Genomic DNA, 15,289 nt, shown 5'->3' with positions numbered 1-15,289 from the left:
GCGCTGTGGAAAAATACATGTTTGAGACTGGAAATGAAAAAATCATAGAAAATATTGGTTAGAATAGGAAAGTAGGATTCCAACATGGACTTCCAAATGACATCACCAGGAGTTCCTCACTTCTAGGTCAATGCCCCATCGCTCTGCAGCTCTGCAAGTGTCAGCTAGCAGTGAACGGAGGACACAGACCTTTGCAGTCCTTGGTAGCTGGGTACTGCCTGGGTTAATGACACCGGCCCAAAGATAAGGCCCAGCCCTCTATGGATATTCAGACATTACTCCATCAGCTCATTTTCATTGAGAAAAGCTTATCAGTTTCCCAGGGTTATTCCGTCAGTCACCTGGCGGAGCACATGGTTGTTTTTCACAGAGAGTGTATTGACAAGTCAAGGTCCACCTAGCTGGGCGGCTTTGCCTTATAAATAGGGACAGGAGAAGGCAGCGAGAGCTCTAGTATCCTCGCTAGTTCACTAGGAGAACCTCTCCGTGATGGATAACCGATGTCATTGTTCTGTCGGCAGCGACAGATTATTAAATCCTATCCTCTTCAACATCCTCAGCCAACTGGATAGCAGCAACCCACGATCAAACAACTTCAGCTATCGTTCAATACCTCACCGATGCAACTGCGAGCTTCGTCCGACAGTGTGCTTAAAAAGGCCGTTGGAAATTTGCAAAGAAGCCTCAGGCGTTCTGGTCAAAACCATCCATTTCATGAAGAACTTACCTGCTTTTAACCAGCTTCCACCCAACGATCGGTTCTTGCTTCTCAAAAGCTGCTGGGCACCACTCTTTATCCTGGGTTTAGCCCAGGAGCATGTGGACTTCGAGGTGACGGACGTCCCGGCTGACAGCATGCTGAAAAAGATTCTTCTGCAGCGTCACAGGGGTCCTGAGACGGAGTGGGAGCAGCCCACCATGGCTGGCGTCAGCAAACTGAAATCCTGCCTGAAAAAGTTTTGGAGCTTAGATCTGAGCCCGAAGGAGTATGCTTACCTCAAAGGAACAACCATATTTAATCCAGGTATGTGAGGTCTCACCATAACATATGTTTCACTGTGCCAACCAGACCCATCATCGTGTCTTGCATCCAACAGATGTTCCAGATCTAAAGGCGCCCCTGTTCATCGAGGGATTGCAACAGGAGGCCCAGCACGCCTTGAGCGAAGTGGTCCAGCTCCTGCACCCTGAGCGCCAGGAGCGTTTTGCTCGAATCCTTCTCACAGCCTCCATGCTGCAGAGCATTACACCCAGCCTCGTCACAGAACTGTTATTCCGGCCTGTGATTGGCCAAGCCGACCTGCTGGAGCTCTTGGTGGGGATGCTCTTCTGCAGGTAGATGTGGACTTGGTCAAAGAGAACTGAATTAGCGCTACAGAACGTATGAATCAGCACACTTGAAAACTTTCATAGCGTCTCAGGAAAAGTAATATTATGTTTGCTTTGTTGTAAATTATATTTGTCTGCATTTACAGAACAGAAATAAATCTATTTTTCTACATGGCTCAAATTTCTAAGCTCTGCATTTTCAACTAAGACTATTTAATTTAAGCGGCATTCTAATAATAGAAGGGAAATATGGAAGGAGGCAAGAACACTGAGATGTTCGTCATTTCGAATTTTGATCTCTTTTGCTGAGTAAACACGCTAAAATCAAAACGATGTGTAGGTCTAAGATATCCTAAGATCCCTGGTCTTGGCCGTGAAACTAGGCAAGATCTACCCCGACCCCACTGTGATATAAAAATAGGATAAAGTGCTGATGGTCAACCAACTGGACATAGTGTTGGTGGATAGACATGAGAAGACAACTGTGGTCATAGATCCCCAATTGGAGCTGGAGAAATACCAAAATGTGGGGTGTGAAGGTTGCACTGATCGGGGCAATCACTCCCAAGCTAGATGGACACCAGGAGCAGCATCTGACATCTCCGTCCTGACAAGCGCAAGGCTGGGATCAGCTAAGATCCTGTGCAGAACCCTCAAGCTCCAAGGCCTCTGTTGGAGGACGGGAGCTTGAAGGAGATACCGCCTGGGTGAGTGAGAAAATATAATGTTTTAAATATATAAGTTGGAAAAAAGTGATACATACTTACATATGGTAACGGTTTTATTTCATGTGAACATGCATCCGATTACAATTGAGTGCATCACATAATCAGTTCACAGTTCCACATGTCCAAAAGGAGTAGGAAGAAGCAAAGCTTATTAAATCTTACCCCTCCATCTGGTACTTTTACAATCAGTAACTGTTACATTTGTTCACTTCCTGCTTTCCTAATATAGTTTTTTGGGTGTTTTTTTGTCACATACCAAAGTAGGAGGTGATATGAGCATCCAATGACATAATGGGTACCATAGTAAGTGTCAATATAGTGATATGTATAGCACATCATGACTGGTTCAAGACTCTTCATCCTTGTATTTAGCAAACATCAACTGCTTGTATTGTTTCTTGAATTGGCTCATTGTTGTGCATTGTTTGAGGGTCTTACTCAATCCATTCCATAGTTTGATTCCACATACTGAAATGCTATGGCTAGCATAACGTAGTCCTAGCATAGAAGTGTTTCAAATGTACTTCTTCCCTGAGATCATATTTCTCCTCTCTTGTAGAGAAGTATTGGATGACATTTTTAGCTAATTGGTTATTTTTAGCCTTATGCATTATTTTAGCTGTTTGAAGATGAACTATATCAGCAAGTTGAAGTATTAGTGATTTTAGAAATAAGGAGTTAGTATGTTCTGTGTAGGCGGCATTATGAATTATCCTTACTGACTTTTTTTGCAGTACATTTAGCGAGTGAAGATTGCTTTGATAGTTATTGGCCCATATTTCCACACAATAAGTAAGATATGGTAGAACCAGAGAGCAATAAAGAGTGTGGAGTGATTTCTGATTGAGAACAAATTTTGCTTTGTTCAATATTGAAATATTTCTGGCCACCTTATGTTGTATATTTGTAATATGAGGTTTCCAGCTCATATTTTCATCTATTGTGATCCCCAGAAATGTATTTTCCTTCACCCTTTCAATGTCTACACCGTCTATTTGTATTTGCTGGTACGTGTCCTTTCTGCTGTTACCAAACAGCATGATTTTAGTTTTACTTAGGTTCAAGGACAATCTATTATCATCAAAGCATCTTTTTAGTGTGACCATTTCTTCCCTGACCTTTCTAATGATTTAGTCTGTATTCCCTCCAGAGCAAAAAGCAGTGGTATCATCCGCAAATAATACCAGCTTTAAGTCTTTTGTAACTTTGGAGATATCATTAATGTACAAGTTGAACAGTTTTGGTCCCAGTATTGACCCCTGGGGAACTTTGCACATAATATATGAACTTGCAGATGTGTCTTCTCCTAGCTGTATGTATTGCTTCCTGTCAGCTAAGTAACTTTTGACCCAGTTCAGAACCAATCCTCTTATTCCATACCTTTCTAATTAAGTTATTAGGATGTCATGATTGATTGTATCATATACATATATACGTACATATTGTTGGTGATGATTAATTTTTTTTAGCTCACATTACTGAATACTGACTGTTATAGGTTTCAATGAACCGGCTTGTGGTCTTTTGTCTCCCTCTAATGGTAAAAAGTGTACATGATTTCTCCAAGAGGCATGACAATAAACAGGATTTGTAGCATTGAGGCCTCCAAACTTGTTACTTGCAAAGACTACTTTAAAGTGCAAAGGAGAATCTACAGCGACATTGTGTTGTACTACGTTAGAGGTCTACGGCAAGCCCTCACGCCTGTGGTATGTTCATTGTGAAACTGTGAGCGTTTTACCTGACACCTCATACAGGTATAACAGGAATCTGCTGGCAGAGAGGCGCAGGAAATGGGGTTACACAGGATGCGTGAAACAAAAACACACAGAAGCAAGTCATGACAAAGTTCGGCAGAGCGAAAACAACACACTGCTGCAAATGTTTTGGGTCGCTGACATAGTTGGGAGCACCAGGAGCACACAAGACAAATGCAGTACCCTTTCCCTGAAAATGTCTAATTTCACTTCCGCTTACAAAGTTAAAACGACATTTCTTGATGTAATTTAATATCAATTTGTCTTCCACAAAAATCTGGTTTCTACACTGCAAAAGACAAAACCCAGGATTTTATTTCCTATTTGCTAGAACCAGCCGAACAAGTTCCTGCTTCTGCTGGGACGTGGAAAAACCCTCCCTTTGCACATCATCACGGTCACCTCAGGGTGATAAAGAGGAAAAGTAACCTTAAGGAAAATAACCATCATGATGATTCGAATCATAACAAATGTATGCAATTAAATGCAGCATCATAAATAATTTGAAACAGCACTTACCTTAACTATAGAATAGGATTCTATAATTGTTCCAAACTTACTGTAATAGCATGGAAACCAGATCTGCTCTGGTTTAGACACATTCCACCCGAAAGCATGTTGGACCAATCACTGTAAAGTTTATATGGATGTGACAGCATGAAATGTTTATATTTAAAAAATATCATTTTGTAGTTACATATATGCCCTGTGATTGGCTGGCGACCAGTCCAGGGTGTACCCCGCCTCTCGCCCGAAGACAGCTGGGATAGGCTCCAGCACCCCCCGCGACCCTCGTGAGGAAAAGCGGTAGAAAATGAATGAATGAGTTACATATAGTCATCCATACTAAATGTATGAAAAAATGCTAACCACGTACTATGCGCATTTATTGGTTTCAATGCTTTTATGAGAGTTCCTCTTAGGTTTTATTGTTTTTTTTAATTGCAGATGTTCCTTCTGTATTCAGTTTCAATTCAATTATCAAGGCAGATTTTGTTGAAAAGTTAAATTTAAATGCTGATATTGTTGTGACCACAAACACCTTGCAATGGTCGGTTGTGGTTGGTCGGACATTGTACTCGATAAGGGGCAAACAAACTTCTTGTGTACAGGTCTGAGTACGGGTCTCACTTTACACAAATACAGTAGTGACTGAGAAACTAATGACGAAGACGCATACATGTAGAGTAGTTACTGAGGAACTTAAGACTAAGGCACATAAATCTAGAGTAGTTATTGAGGAACTAATAACAAACCAATGAAAAACTAAGTGAAACTAGATGAAAACTAGAAGAGAAACTAATGACTTAGACACATGCATTTAGAGTAGTTACCAAGGAACTACTAAGACACATACGTTTAGAGTAGTTACTGAGGAACTTATGACTAAGACACATACATCTGGAGTAGTTATTGAGGAACTAATAAGAAACCAATGAAAAAATGCTTAAGTGAAACTAAGAAGCTAAGCGAAATTAACGACTAAGGCACATACATTTAGAGTAGTTACCAAGGAACTACTGCCTAAGGCACATAAATTCAGAGTTGTTACTGAGGAACTAACGACGAACTAATGACTAAGGCACATACATTTAGAGCAGTTACTGAGGAACTAATGACGAACTAATGACTAAGGCACATCCATTTTGAGTAGTTACCAACTACGTAATGATGAAGGCACATACATTTCGAGTAGTTACTGAGGAACTAATGATTAAGGCCCATAGAGTAGTTACTGAGGAACTAATTGAGAACAGTTTGGTAGGTTCCTTCCTCATTTTGTGTAACTAATTGTAAAGTGTTCCCAGTGTATGTATTATTTTACATAACACTTGTACTGCACAAGGCACGGCGGTCGAGTGGTTAGCACGCAGACCTCACAGCTAGGAGACCAGGGTTCAATTCCACCCTCGGCCATCTCTGTGTGGAGTTTGCGTGGGTTTTCTCCGTGTACCCCGGTTCCTCCCACATTGCAAAAACATGCTAGGTTAATTGGCGACTCCAAATTGTCCATAGGTATGAATGTGAGTGTGAATGGTTGTTTGTCTATATGTGCCCTGTGATTGGCTGGCGACCAGTCCAGGGTGTACCCCGCCTCTCGCCCAAAGACAGCTGGGATAGGCTCCAGCACCCCCGCGACCCTTGTGAGGAAAAAGCGTTAGAATGAATGAATGAATAGTACTGCACAAGTTACACAAATATTTAGAATTATGACATGCATCTTAAAACACTAAAATGCAAACAATCAAATACAAATATACATCTTTATTGAACTAACATGGAATGACACAAGCAGTAATTATTCTGTCCAAAACAGTACTCACCGCCTCAATGACTAAAAAAAACAAACCAACATGAGGTTGAACAACCCAGAGAGTAACTTAACCTGGCAGGAAATATGGCTTCAAAACAAAGGTCAAAACATCAATTCAGCGACATAAAAAAAGGCCTGAGTCAATGAGCCCTGACTGAACCTGCACAATTGCTTCCATAACATTCCTGCAAGTCTGACTGCCATACCAACATGACAATGCCACTCCAAGCACTTTACAAATACGTAGTATAAAAATGAATGTGCTCTCTCTCTGTATATAAAAAGTGTTGATTGGAGAGAGAGAGAGGGCAATGACACCAGGACAGCTTGTAACAAGTAGCAGCACTAAAATGAGCCAGCCAGAACTCGGTAACAGCATAAATGAAAGCCCGTATGGCAACCGGTAACCCTAACATGACCTTGTTGGCTTTCAGAGAAGCAGCAGCGGAGCGCCTGACGAGTCTGTCTCTGTGTCATGCTGGTAGGGTGAATAGGCCGTGGCGGTGCTGGACGAATGTGCTGGAAACAGAGACATGGCATTTGCATTCGCGGAAAGTGGACATGCACTGAGATAAAGCACACAAACAATTGGCCAGGGAGGCTATACCATAACTGTAGCAATTTCTGGCAAGTACTAACTGTGTACTACATGTACCAACATTCCTGAGTAGTCTTTTCACTTAGTGACTGTGTGCTCGGGGGGACAAGATTGACATCTAAAGGGAGGGGTTTGCAAAGTGCAGTCGGGGGAAGGGTTCTTCTTTCTTAATTTATTTCAGACATGCATACTATGTTACATTATTGTTTCTCTAAAGGTCTTATCCCAGTACCCCATTTTTGGGTAGTTATTTTTTTATTTTAGAAATATTTCAACGTTATGCTTCTGAATTTGGATTTTTTTTTTTTTTTACTTCTTTCTTTTAATGTTATGACTTAACCCTTAACTTTGCTTCTTCCTGCTCCTTTTCAGACATGTGTAGTAATGAGGTGTTGTGTGTGTGTGTGTATGTATGTATGTATGTATGTATGTATGTATATATATATATATATATATATATATATATACACACACACACACACACACACACACACACATACATATATATATATACACATACATATATACATACACACATATATATACACACACATACATACATATATACATATACATACATACACACACAACACCTCATTACTACACATGTCTGAAAAGGAGCAGGAAGAAGCAAAGTTAAGGGTTAAGTCATAACATTAAAAGAAAGTAAAAAAAAAAAATCCAAATTCAGAAGCATAACATTGAAATATTTCTAAAATAAAAAAAATAACTACCCAAAAATGGGGTACTGGGATAAGACCTTTGGGAAAATACTCGGAATACTTTTTGGAAAGTGTGTCCCATTACAAAAAGTAATGTCGCATTTGAGAAAAGGAACATCATACCAACAGTACAACGTGGTGGTGGTAGTGTGATGGCATGGGCTATTTTGCTGTTTTGCTGCTTCCCAATTACTTTTTTCCAGGTAATTTACAGTTTGATGGTGCCATTTTTATGCTGCAGCAGAAGGGTGCTGTCTCACAAGTCAATTGACTCAACATTTTCCAGCAAGAAGATGCTTTGACAAGACATGATGTCATGTAACTGCACATTTTCTAAGTGCAATACTGTATACTGTATGCCTGTAATTCTTCCATTAGTAAAATTTAATTGAAAATGCATTTCAGGACATTTTATGGGTGCATCCATTGTTACCTTCCAAAGGTGTCTAGGGTAAGATGGCACGTAACAAAAGTGCCAAAACAAAATACCGGTCAGGGAAAAGTTGAACACTGGTAATTATCCACATTTTTTTCTTCCTGTAATTGTCATAACTGGCTAATCTGGCTGATTTAATAACAAAACAATTAATGGATTATTAATTAGTGACACACATTAATAAAGTGCTAATGTAAATACCATGTAATCAAAAGCTAATGACTAGCATAAAAATGGACAGTGAAGTGTGCCAAGAAACGACACATTTTTACTGGTTCAAAATGCATTAAAGGAAGTATTTCACAACGGCATGGACACAGGAGTACAGAACATTCGAAGTGAACTTAAGTTAGCACGTCAATAACTCTGCATTTGTGTCACTGTAGACATAATTGCATATATTTCATTATCGGCACCAGAAAAAGCTGTTATATTTTTTTATGAATTATTTTTTATTCCATCAGAATTCTTCACGTTGTTTCTTAAAATCGTATCATGTTTTTTTTACAATCCTTGACAGCGGTGTGAACGTACCAGCGACATAAAGACATGTAACAGGACACCCTGTTCTTTCACCCGCGTCTTTGCAGAACAACAACAACAAAAAAAACCATGCTGCTGCACAGTAATCCATCTGAAATCCTAGTTGCTCACTAAAATGACAACAAACCGCAGGACATCTTGTGACATATATTTAATGTGACTTAATCTGTCATGTGACACGCTCAGCTCGAGGGGTGGACACGGATTGATCGCCAGGTGTAAGGTGACCGACCGAATAAGGGATCGTAAAACGGGAAGAAAAGACAGGAATGTGGCGCTTTCACTGTGACTGGGTGCTATATTACTGGGAAGCAGCTTAATACCATTATGATGAGGATGCGGATCCAACCGCTAATCATAGAGTGCTTAATGCGGCTAGCAATGGAATCACTCCCTGTTGTGAAGCTATAGTAGCCCAGTCTGTAGATTTATATAGATTATTATAGAAAATAATGACAAAAAACTATATTTTTTCTTTGTGCTTCAGGGTCAGTATTGGTCTACCGCCCAGTGGTTGCCATCTTAAAAGGTCCCATTTCATGTAAAAATGACTTTTTAATATAATAATGAGAGTAATAATAATACGATGTGTGTCAGGCCCCCAGGGGCCAAATATGCCCCATGCTGCAATTTCGCCTACTAAATTGGGTAATACGAGCACAACGATGGTGCTAATAATATAATAATGTATTTAGAAGGTCTTAACTGGCTTTTTACTTTTATTATGCCTACTATATTGGGTAATACGAGCACACATTTAACTATAGGGGTGTTACTTCATGTCTAGAGGGCTCTAATCATGGTGCTAATAATATAATAATGCATTTAGAAGGTCTTAAAATGGCTTTTTACTTTTATTATGCCTACTATATTGGGTAATACGAGCACAAATGTAACTATAGGGGTGTTACTTCATGTCTAGAGGGCTCTAATGATGGTGCTAATAATATAATAATGTATTTCGAAGGTCTTAAATGGCTTTTTACTTTTATTATGCCTACTATATTGGGTAATAAGAGCACAAATGTAACTATAGGGGTGTTACTTCATGTCTAGAGGGCTCTAATGACGGTGCTAATAATATAATAATGTATTTAGAAGGTCTTAAATGGTTTTTTACTTTTATTATGCCTACTATATTGGGTAATAAGAGCACAAATGTAACTATAGGGGTGTTACTTCATGTCTAGAGGGCTCTAATGACGGTGCTAAAAATATAACAATGTATTTAGAAGGTCGTAAATGGCTTTTTACTTTTATTATGCGTACCATATTGGGTAATACGAGCACAAATGTAACTATAGGGGTGTTACTTCATGTCTAGAGGGCTCTAACGATGGTGCTAATAATATAATAATGTATTTAGAAGGTCGTGACAGGTTTTCTAGAGTATGTTTTGTCTACAAAAATATTCTGTTTATAAATCCTGCTTTGCAGAAATTCACATATCATAGACCAATGAACCACGATAAATAAGGGATTACTGTACCCTATTGTGGAACGTCTGAATTGAGATAGCTGAAAAACATAATATGAGACTTTGTGGAACTCACTTCTGCCACTGTAATGTCTCATCTTCCTGGCCAGCTCGTCCGAGGGCGTCTGCTCCGACACTTTCACCTCTGGAACTACAGATGAGGTGGAGGAGGAGGACAAACAAATAACTCTCATGGTCACGTGTGTCTGGTGTGTGGTGGGGTGTAAGGTTGAGCAAATCTTACAGTCGCTGCTCATGAAGGTGTTGGTCATGGTCTCATTGCCGCTGTCAGGCAGCGTGCCGTCACTCCGCCCATTAGGACGCTGTCCTGCAGAATGATGACTCTTGTTTCTTTTCCCCTTGCGGGTGCTGATGCGAATGACTCCGTGCACCAGCTTGCACTCGGCCTCCTGCTCCTCCAGGTTGTAGTCCTGAGCGATGCTGTATATGAGCTCGCTGATCTCATTGGTCTTGCGGGAGAATGATGAGTCGGAGGTGCACTTGGCCAGCTGATCGATCTGGTGCAGGGCGTACAACTCCAGCAGCTTCTTAGTGATGAGAGAGTCAATATCTGTGCCCGTGTCACTCATGTCATCCAAGTCATAGTCCTCACGAGATAACAGGCTAGTGTTGCTGATTGGCCGATGGCTCTCCCCCCGGCCTGATGTTCGGGTCCGCTTAGGGGCCGATACCGGATATCTCACCGTCTGACCTGCAATACGCACATCCGGGTAGCGGAAGCTGTCATTTGTGGGCAATTTATAGGTTTTAGGGGACTTGCTGGATTCAAGTGGAGCGGAGTTGGTAACAGCTATGCCATTAGGCGGGTGGGGCTCGCCACTTGCTTTAGGGGGATGATCTGTGGAGCTCTCAGTAACAGGCAGGCAAGGCTCTCGGCTGCCATAAAATCCACAGGTCAGTACGCAACAGATAAGGGCCTTGCAGCCGCTCCAGCCCATGGAGGCACAGGAGCCACAGGCATGTCTGCTGGTAGGCGTGCTGTCTGCGGAGCCAGGAATGAAGCCTATAGTGTCTGAGCCCCTTCCGGTGCCATTGCGTGGGGGTGCTTTACGACTATGTTTGGTCTCTGAGTAGCGGAAGTGGACATAATGAGGATGATCTCCATGAGGATCCTTGTAGGAGTCTTGGTTAGTTGTATTTTCCCTTAATATAGCCGGAGCGTGACTGTACTTCCCTGGTCTGGAGCCATGATGTTTATGGTGGCGGGATGCCGGTGGGGGCCCAGTGCTGCGGCCAGGCATGGCTCAGAACCCCTCTGACCTGATTGTTCAACACAATAATACACAACAATACACAAGTCAACCTCCACACAGCAATGCAGCTAATAAGACATGACTCCTCCTGACATGTTACACTGGATTACATTCACAAAACGAATGCAATGACTTGCTTTGTTTTGCAACAGGAAGTGTTACACCCCACAAAAATAAACAACAAAAGGAGCACTTACCGCATAAGAGTGTGTAGTTTACGTCAAACGGTATCACAAATGACTTTGAGTGCGGAAGTCGTAAAGGAAAGAAAAATTCCCTCCGCTAACGTCTCAAAATGAAAGAAAAGGTTCCAACTTACAAGAAATGTACTTGCTTTCACTAAACACTTTAAGGAAGAAGCGGACTTTAAAGCATTTTTTTAAATTTAAAGTGAGAGCACTTTATTGCGTTGTCGAGTTGTCGCCCAATGTTTGGCTACTACCTGCGGCTAAAGCTAATCTTTGCTAGCAGGGCAGCCACCCACAGGTACGTAGTGACGTCACGATAGGCGGATATTAATGCACAGGAGGAGGAGGACAGACGATAACAAAGAGGAGCAGGGATACAAAACAAGTACAATGGTGGAGGAGGGGGTTAACAGCAAAGATATGTACACACATATTCTCACATACAGCCGAGCCAGCAGGTGTAGTAAAGAAAGAAATCTTTCATTCTGCCCTATTTTCCCCACAGTGGACGCACTTAATCAACCCAGCCTTTCAAATGGAAACAGCAAGGCCTCCTCACCTGCTGTGAAATGAAGTGTGCTCACCATAAAGTCGCTCGAGAAAAATAAATAACAGCAAATATGCTTTTATTTTGTGGGTAAAACACAATAAGGGTTACAGTATAAATTCTATGTGCTTCACAATTATACTGTGTATACTCATTTATTTATCATGCCACTGAAAAAACTAGTATCATTAGCATACACTTCATTAGCCACACCTCCATATTTAATGTCATGTTGTAATACCCTTCTTGTATTTTGCAATGGTGTTGCTGCTTCTAATATTTTGCCCCCATTACAAGGTACAAATAGAGATGCAAAATATTAAAAGCAATTCTAACTACAATGCAGTTCATTTCTACTCAACAATAACAATGCATTTCCATCCAATATGTATCACGCATAACCTCTAGGGTTGGGGTCTAGGTTGGAGCTGAAGCCTATCCCAGCTGGCTTTCAGCAAGAGGTGGGGTGCACCCTATACTGGTTGTCAGTCAGTCACAGGCCAGATATAATAATAATAATAATAATAATACATTTTATTTCTATAGACGTGTGGCAAACAACTATTCACACTTGCTTGGCTAGACATAAACATGCTTTCTGGATGTGACCTTGTCCTTGTCTCTTCTCAGGGAGGCCGACTTGCGAACCACTACTCTACCGTGCTGCCGCCAATAATAATCATATTGTTCAATTCCTACCCCTGTACACAGTCAATGTAAAAGCATCATTATGATATAACTATTCTATGAGTTTCTTTAGCATGTAATAAAATAACTGGGGTTGCAACAATTAATCGATTACCTAATTAACCAACAACTATTTTGGCAATCGATTAATCATGTTTTGATTTAAATATGTAAATATTCTCAGATTTCAGCCTCTCAAATGTGAATATTTTTAATTTGAAAGTATTTTATAAAATTAATTAAAAAATTATCTACCGATTAATCGCTTATTACAATAGTTGCAGCCATACAAATAAACAGAAAAATACATTTCAAAACATTTTCCAAGCTTATCATCAAACATAAGCTCCGACTGAAGCATATATTTGTACAAATCTAAGATAGTACCCCTACAAAAAAAAATTCTAATGCAGGGGTCTCAAACTCAATTTACCTGGGGGCCACTGGAGCTAGGGTCTGGGCAAGGCTGGGCCGCATCAGGTTTTCCAAAAAAAAAAAAAAAAAACGCATTTATTAAAAACGGAAAAATATACAAACTTTTTCAGTGCTTCCGATTTTCTACAATAAAAGCTCTGATAAAACATTCCACTGTTCTCAAATATCTTCTGCATAAAATAAGATGAAAAAAACAAATCAAGAATAAAGAAAATCAATCAATTAGTAATAAATAAATATACTAATAATAATAATAAAACGGTAAATAATAAATAATAAACTTAAGAAACCACATATAGTTGGTGGGTAGACAAATTATTTTTTCAGATTAAAATGAACAAAGCATTATTAGAGCCCTGTAGACATGACAAAACACGACTATAGTCACATTTATACTCTTATTTACAACATATTGCGCAACTGCAGGGTCTTGAGACACATGCTAACGCGCAAACTAGAGAGCTAGCGACCTTAACGGTAGCCTTCAAGTTATTTCCTTTGAACTTAAATCGCCAAAAACCTACCACTTCCACACGGATAGGGAGGATAACTATTAACAGTTATTTAACCTTTAACATGAACATTAATCAAACGTAATCATTTTTTCTGGGTACATGATACCATACAGCATCCATATCAAACTTGCGCGGGCCGCACTAACATTAAACTTTCATATCAAGGCGGGGGCCTCAAACTAGTGCCCAGCGGGCCACATTTGCGTGTTTGAGACCCCTGTTCTCGTGCTATCCAAGCAAAGAAGGCACTTTGAAAGGAAGGTTTATTCGTTAGAACTACAGTGCATGCACAAGCTCAGAGACGTAAATGAATCTACTGGCTGTAAATAGTCTAATCTAAAACATGTTGTCTTAAATAGCTTCAGAGGGAGATCTTAAGTTTCCACGTGGAGATGCGCTCATCTTTTTGACCTGTGGGCCTGCAGGAACAATGCAAGTGTCATTGGGCAGCTGCTGTGACAGAGATAATCCTGAATGCTCTTGCGCTCTGCTGCCGCCGTCATCGTGTGCACAGATGTGTCCCAAGCGAGGGTCTGAGTCGATCTCATATCGGTAGTGATAACCCTCCATGACATCATGGCATGCGTCTCTCATTTCGATAATCCACCTCTTCATGCCTTTGCGATTGAGGTAGAGCACAAAGAGGAAGACCATGCCCACAAATCCCAGCACCAGCCCCAGGAAGACGTAGGACGTCTGTAACGTGAGGTCGGTCATCTCTGTTTGGACCGGAATGACACATCCGATGGTTCGCACCCCGAGCCCTCTCACCCGGATGTTGGTTAACACTTTAGGAGAGGTGCACCTCACAGCCTCCATGTCCACCTGAGCCCGCGATTCGTTCAACCAGGTGACAAAACTCTGGATTTCACAAGAGCAGGAATAAGGGTTGTTTCCCAGAAGGATTCGGATGTTCCCGAGCTTCTCCAACTCTTTGAGATCATCCTCTCTGAATGTCCTGAAGGCGTTGTGCGTCATGTCAAGCAGTTCCAAGTCATTCATACCGGAGAAGGTTCCAGTGTAGACTGCCGCAAGAGAGTTGTTAGCCAGGAAGAGCTGCTGCAGATTAGGAAGGTGGGAGAACATCCCAGGTGGAATTAGTGCCAGGTGATTCCCAGAAAGATCCAGACGGAGAAGCCCCCGAAGGTCTCCCCATCGCAGAGCTGTTGTGAGGTCCGTCAGGGCGGTGAAGTTGTAGAGTGAGCGGCTCAGGTTGAGCTCCTGCAGAGGACTGCCAGGGATGCTGAGAGCCTCTGGATGGATGAGTGCCAGCTGGTTGCCACTAAGGTCCAGGAAGCGCAGGTTGACGAGAGCAGAGAAGCTGTGGGAAGCCATTGCTGTGATCCTGTGGAGACAACATCAACGGTTAACATATACACACAACTCAAGAGTGTGTGGTATCATTCCGTGCATTCTCACCCGTTATTGCTTAGAATGACATTGGAAACGTTCTCCAGCTCTGCAAAGGAATGGGGTCCAATCTTGTGAATATTATTCCCTGTAATGATGACAGTCCTTGCATATCCCGGGATTCCTTGTGGCACCGTGAGAAGATCCTTAGACATACACTTCACTGTACGAGTGACAACAAAACACTCGCAGCTACCGGGACACGCCGAGCACCGGTACTGGGCACAAAATAGTAATCCCATAAGCAGGCAAACAGCAGAAATACACATGTCTCAAGTCTAACCAATAAGAACACAAACAAGAGTAGAATAATACAACAGAGTATATTT

General features: G+C 41.2%; 3 protein-coding genes across 3 annotated transcripts; 1 reads left to right on the top strand and 2 right to left on the bottom strand.

Moving 5' to 3' along the window:
- Positions 1-409: 409 nt before the first annotated feature.
- nr0b2a (nuclear receptor subfamily 0, group B, member 2a) lies at positions 410-1,590 on the top strand. Its single transcript, XM_058084769.1, has 2 exons — positions 410-1,024; positions 1,098-1,590. Exons 1-2 carry the CDS (start codon positions 490-492, stop codon positions 1,337-1,339), a joined length of 777 nt encoding a protein of 258 aa, XP_057940752.1. The 5' UTR covers positions 410-489; the 3' UTR covers positions 1,340-1,590.
- A 4,474-nt stretch (positions 1,591-6,064) lies between these two features.
- On the bottom strand, positions 6,065-11,628 carry kdf1a (keratinocyte differentiation factor 1a). Its single transcript, XM_058084402.1, has 4 exons — positions 11,376-11,628; positions 10,149-11,185; positions 9,981-10,055; positions 6,065-6,647 (listed from the first exon to the last, which is right to left on the bottom strand). The coding sequence occupies exons 2-4, from the start codon at positions 11,164-11,166 to the stop codon at positions 6,559-6,561; spliced, it is 1,182 nt and encodes a 393-aa protein (XP_057940385.1). The 5' UTR covers positions 11,167-11,185; positions 11,376-11,628; the 3' UTR covers positions 6,065-6,558.
- A 334-nt stretch (positions 11,629-11,962) lies between these two features.
- On the bottom strand, positions 11,963-15,237 carry LOC131136986 (trophoblast glycoprotein-like). The gene is made up of 2 exons (XM_058084401.1): positions 14,970-15,237; positions 11,963-14,895 (listed from the first exon to the last, which is right to left on the bottom strand). Exons 1-2 carry the CDS (start codon positions 15,227-15,229, stop codon positions 13,902-13,904), a joined length of 1,254 nt encoding a protein of 417 aa, XP_057940384.1. The 5' UTR covers positions 15,230-15,237; the 3' UTR covers positions 11,963-13,901.
- Between the last annotated feature and the right edge of the window lie 52 nt (positions 15,238-15,289).

The sequence above is a fragment of the Doryrhamphus excisus genome, chromosome 10, assembly GCF_030265055.1.
Source record: "Doryrhamphus excisus isolate RoL2022-K1 chromosome 10, RoL_Dexc_1.0, whole genome shotgun sequence".
NCBI lineage: Eukaryota > Metazoa > Chordata > Actinopteri > Syngnathiformes > Syngnathidae > Doryrhamphus > Doryrhamphus excisus.
Note: the sequence above shows the minus strand (reverse complement) of the source record. Positions and strands in the feature narration are given on the sequence as shown.

Excerpts from the sequence above, each read along its gene's own strand:
- nr0b2a (XM_058084769.1), top strand. The coding sequence starts at position 490 with ATGGATAACCGATGTCATTGTTCTGTCGGCAGCGACAGATTATTAAAT. Across the intron at positions 1,025-1,097 it reads AACAACCATATTTAATCCAG|ATGTTCCAGATCTAAAGGCG; the intron begins GTATGTGAGGTC and ends TGCATCCAACAG.
- kdf1a (XM_058084402.1), bottom strand. The coding sequence starts at position 11,166 with ATGCCTGGCCGCAGCACTGGGCCCCCACCGGCATCCCGCCACCATAAA. Across the intron at positions 10,056-10,148 it reads CACCTTCATGAGCAGCGACT|TTCCAGAGGTGAAAGTGTCG; the intron begins GTAAGATTTGCT and ends CCTCATCTGTAG. Across the intron at positions 6,648-9,980 it reads GAGACATTACAGTGGCAGAA|CACATTCGTCCAGCACCGCC; the intron begins GTGAGTTCCACA and ends CTCTGTTTCCAG.
- LOC131136986 (XM_058084401.1), bottom strand. The coding sequence starts at position 15,229 with ATGTGTATTTCTGCTGTTTGCCTGCTTATGGGATTACTATTTTGTGCC. Across the intron at positions 14,896-14,969 it reads GTCATTCTAAGCAATAACGG|GATCACAGCAATGGCTTCCC; the intron begins GTGAGAATGCAC and ends TTGTCTCCACAG.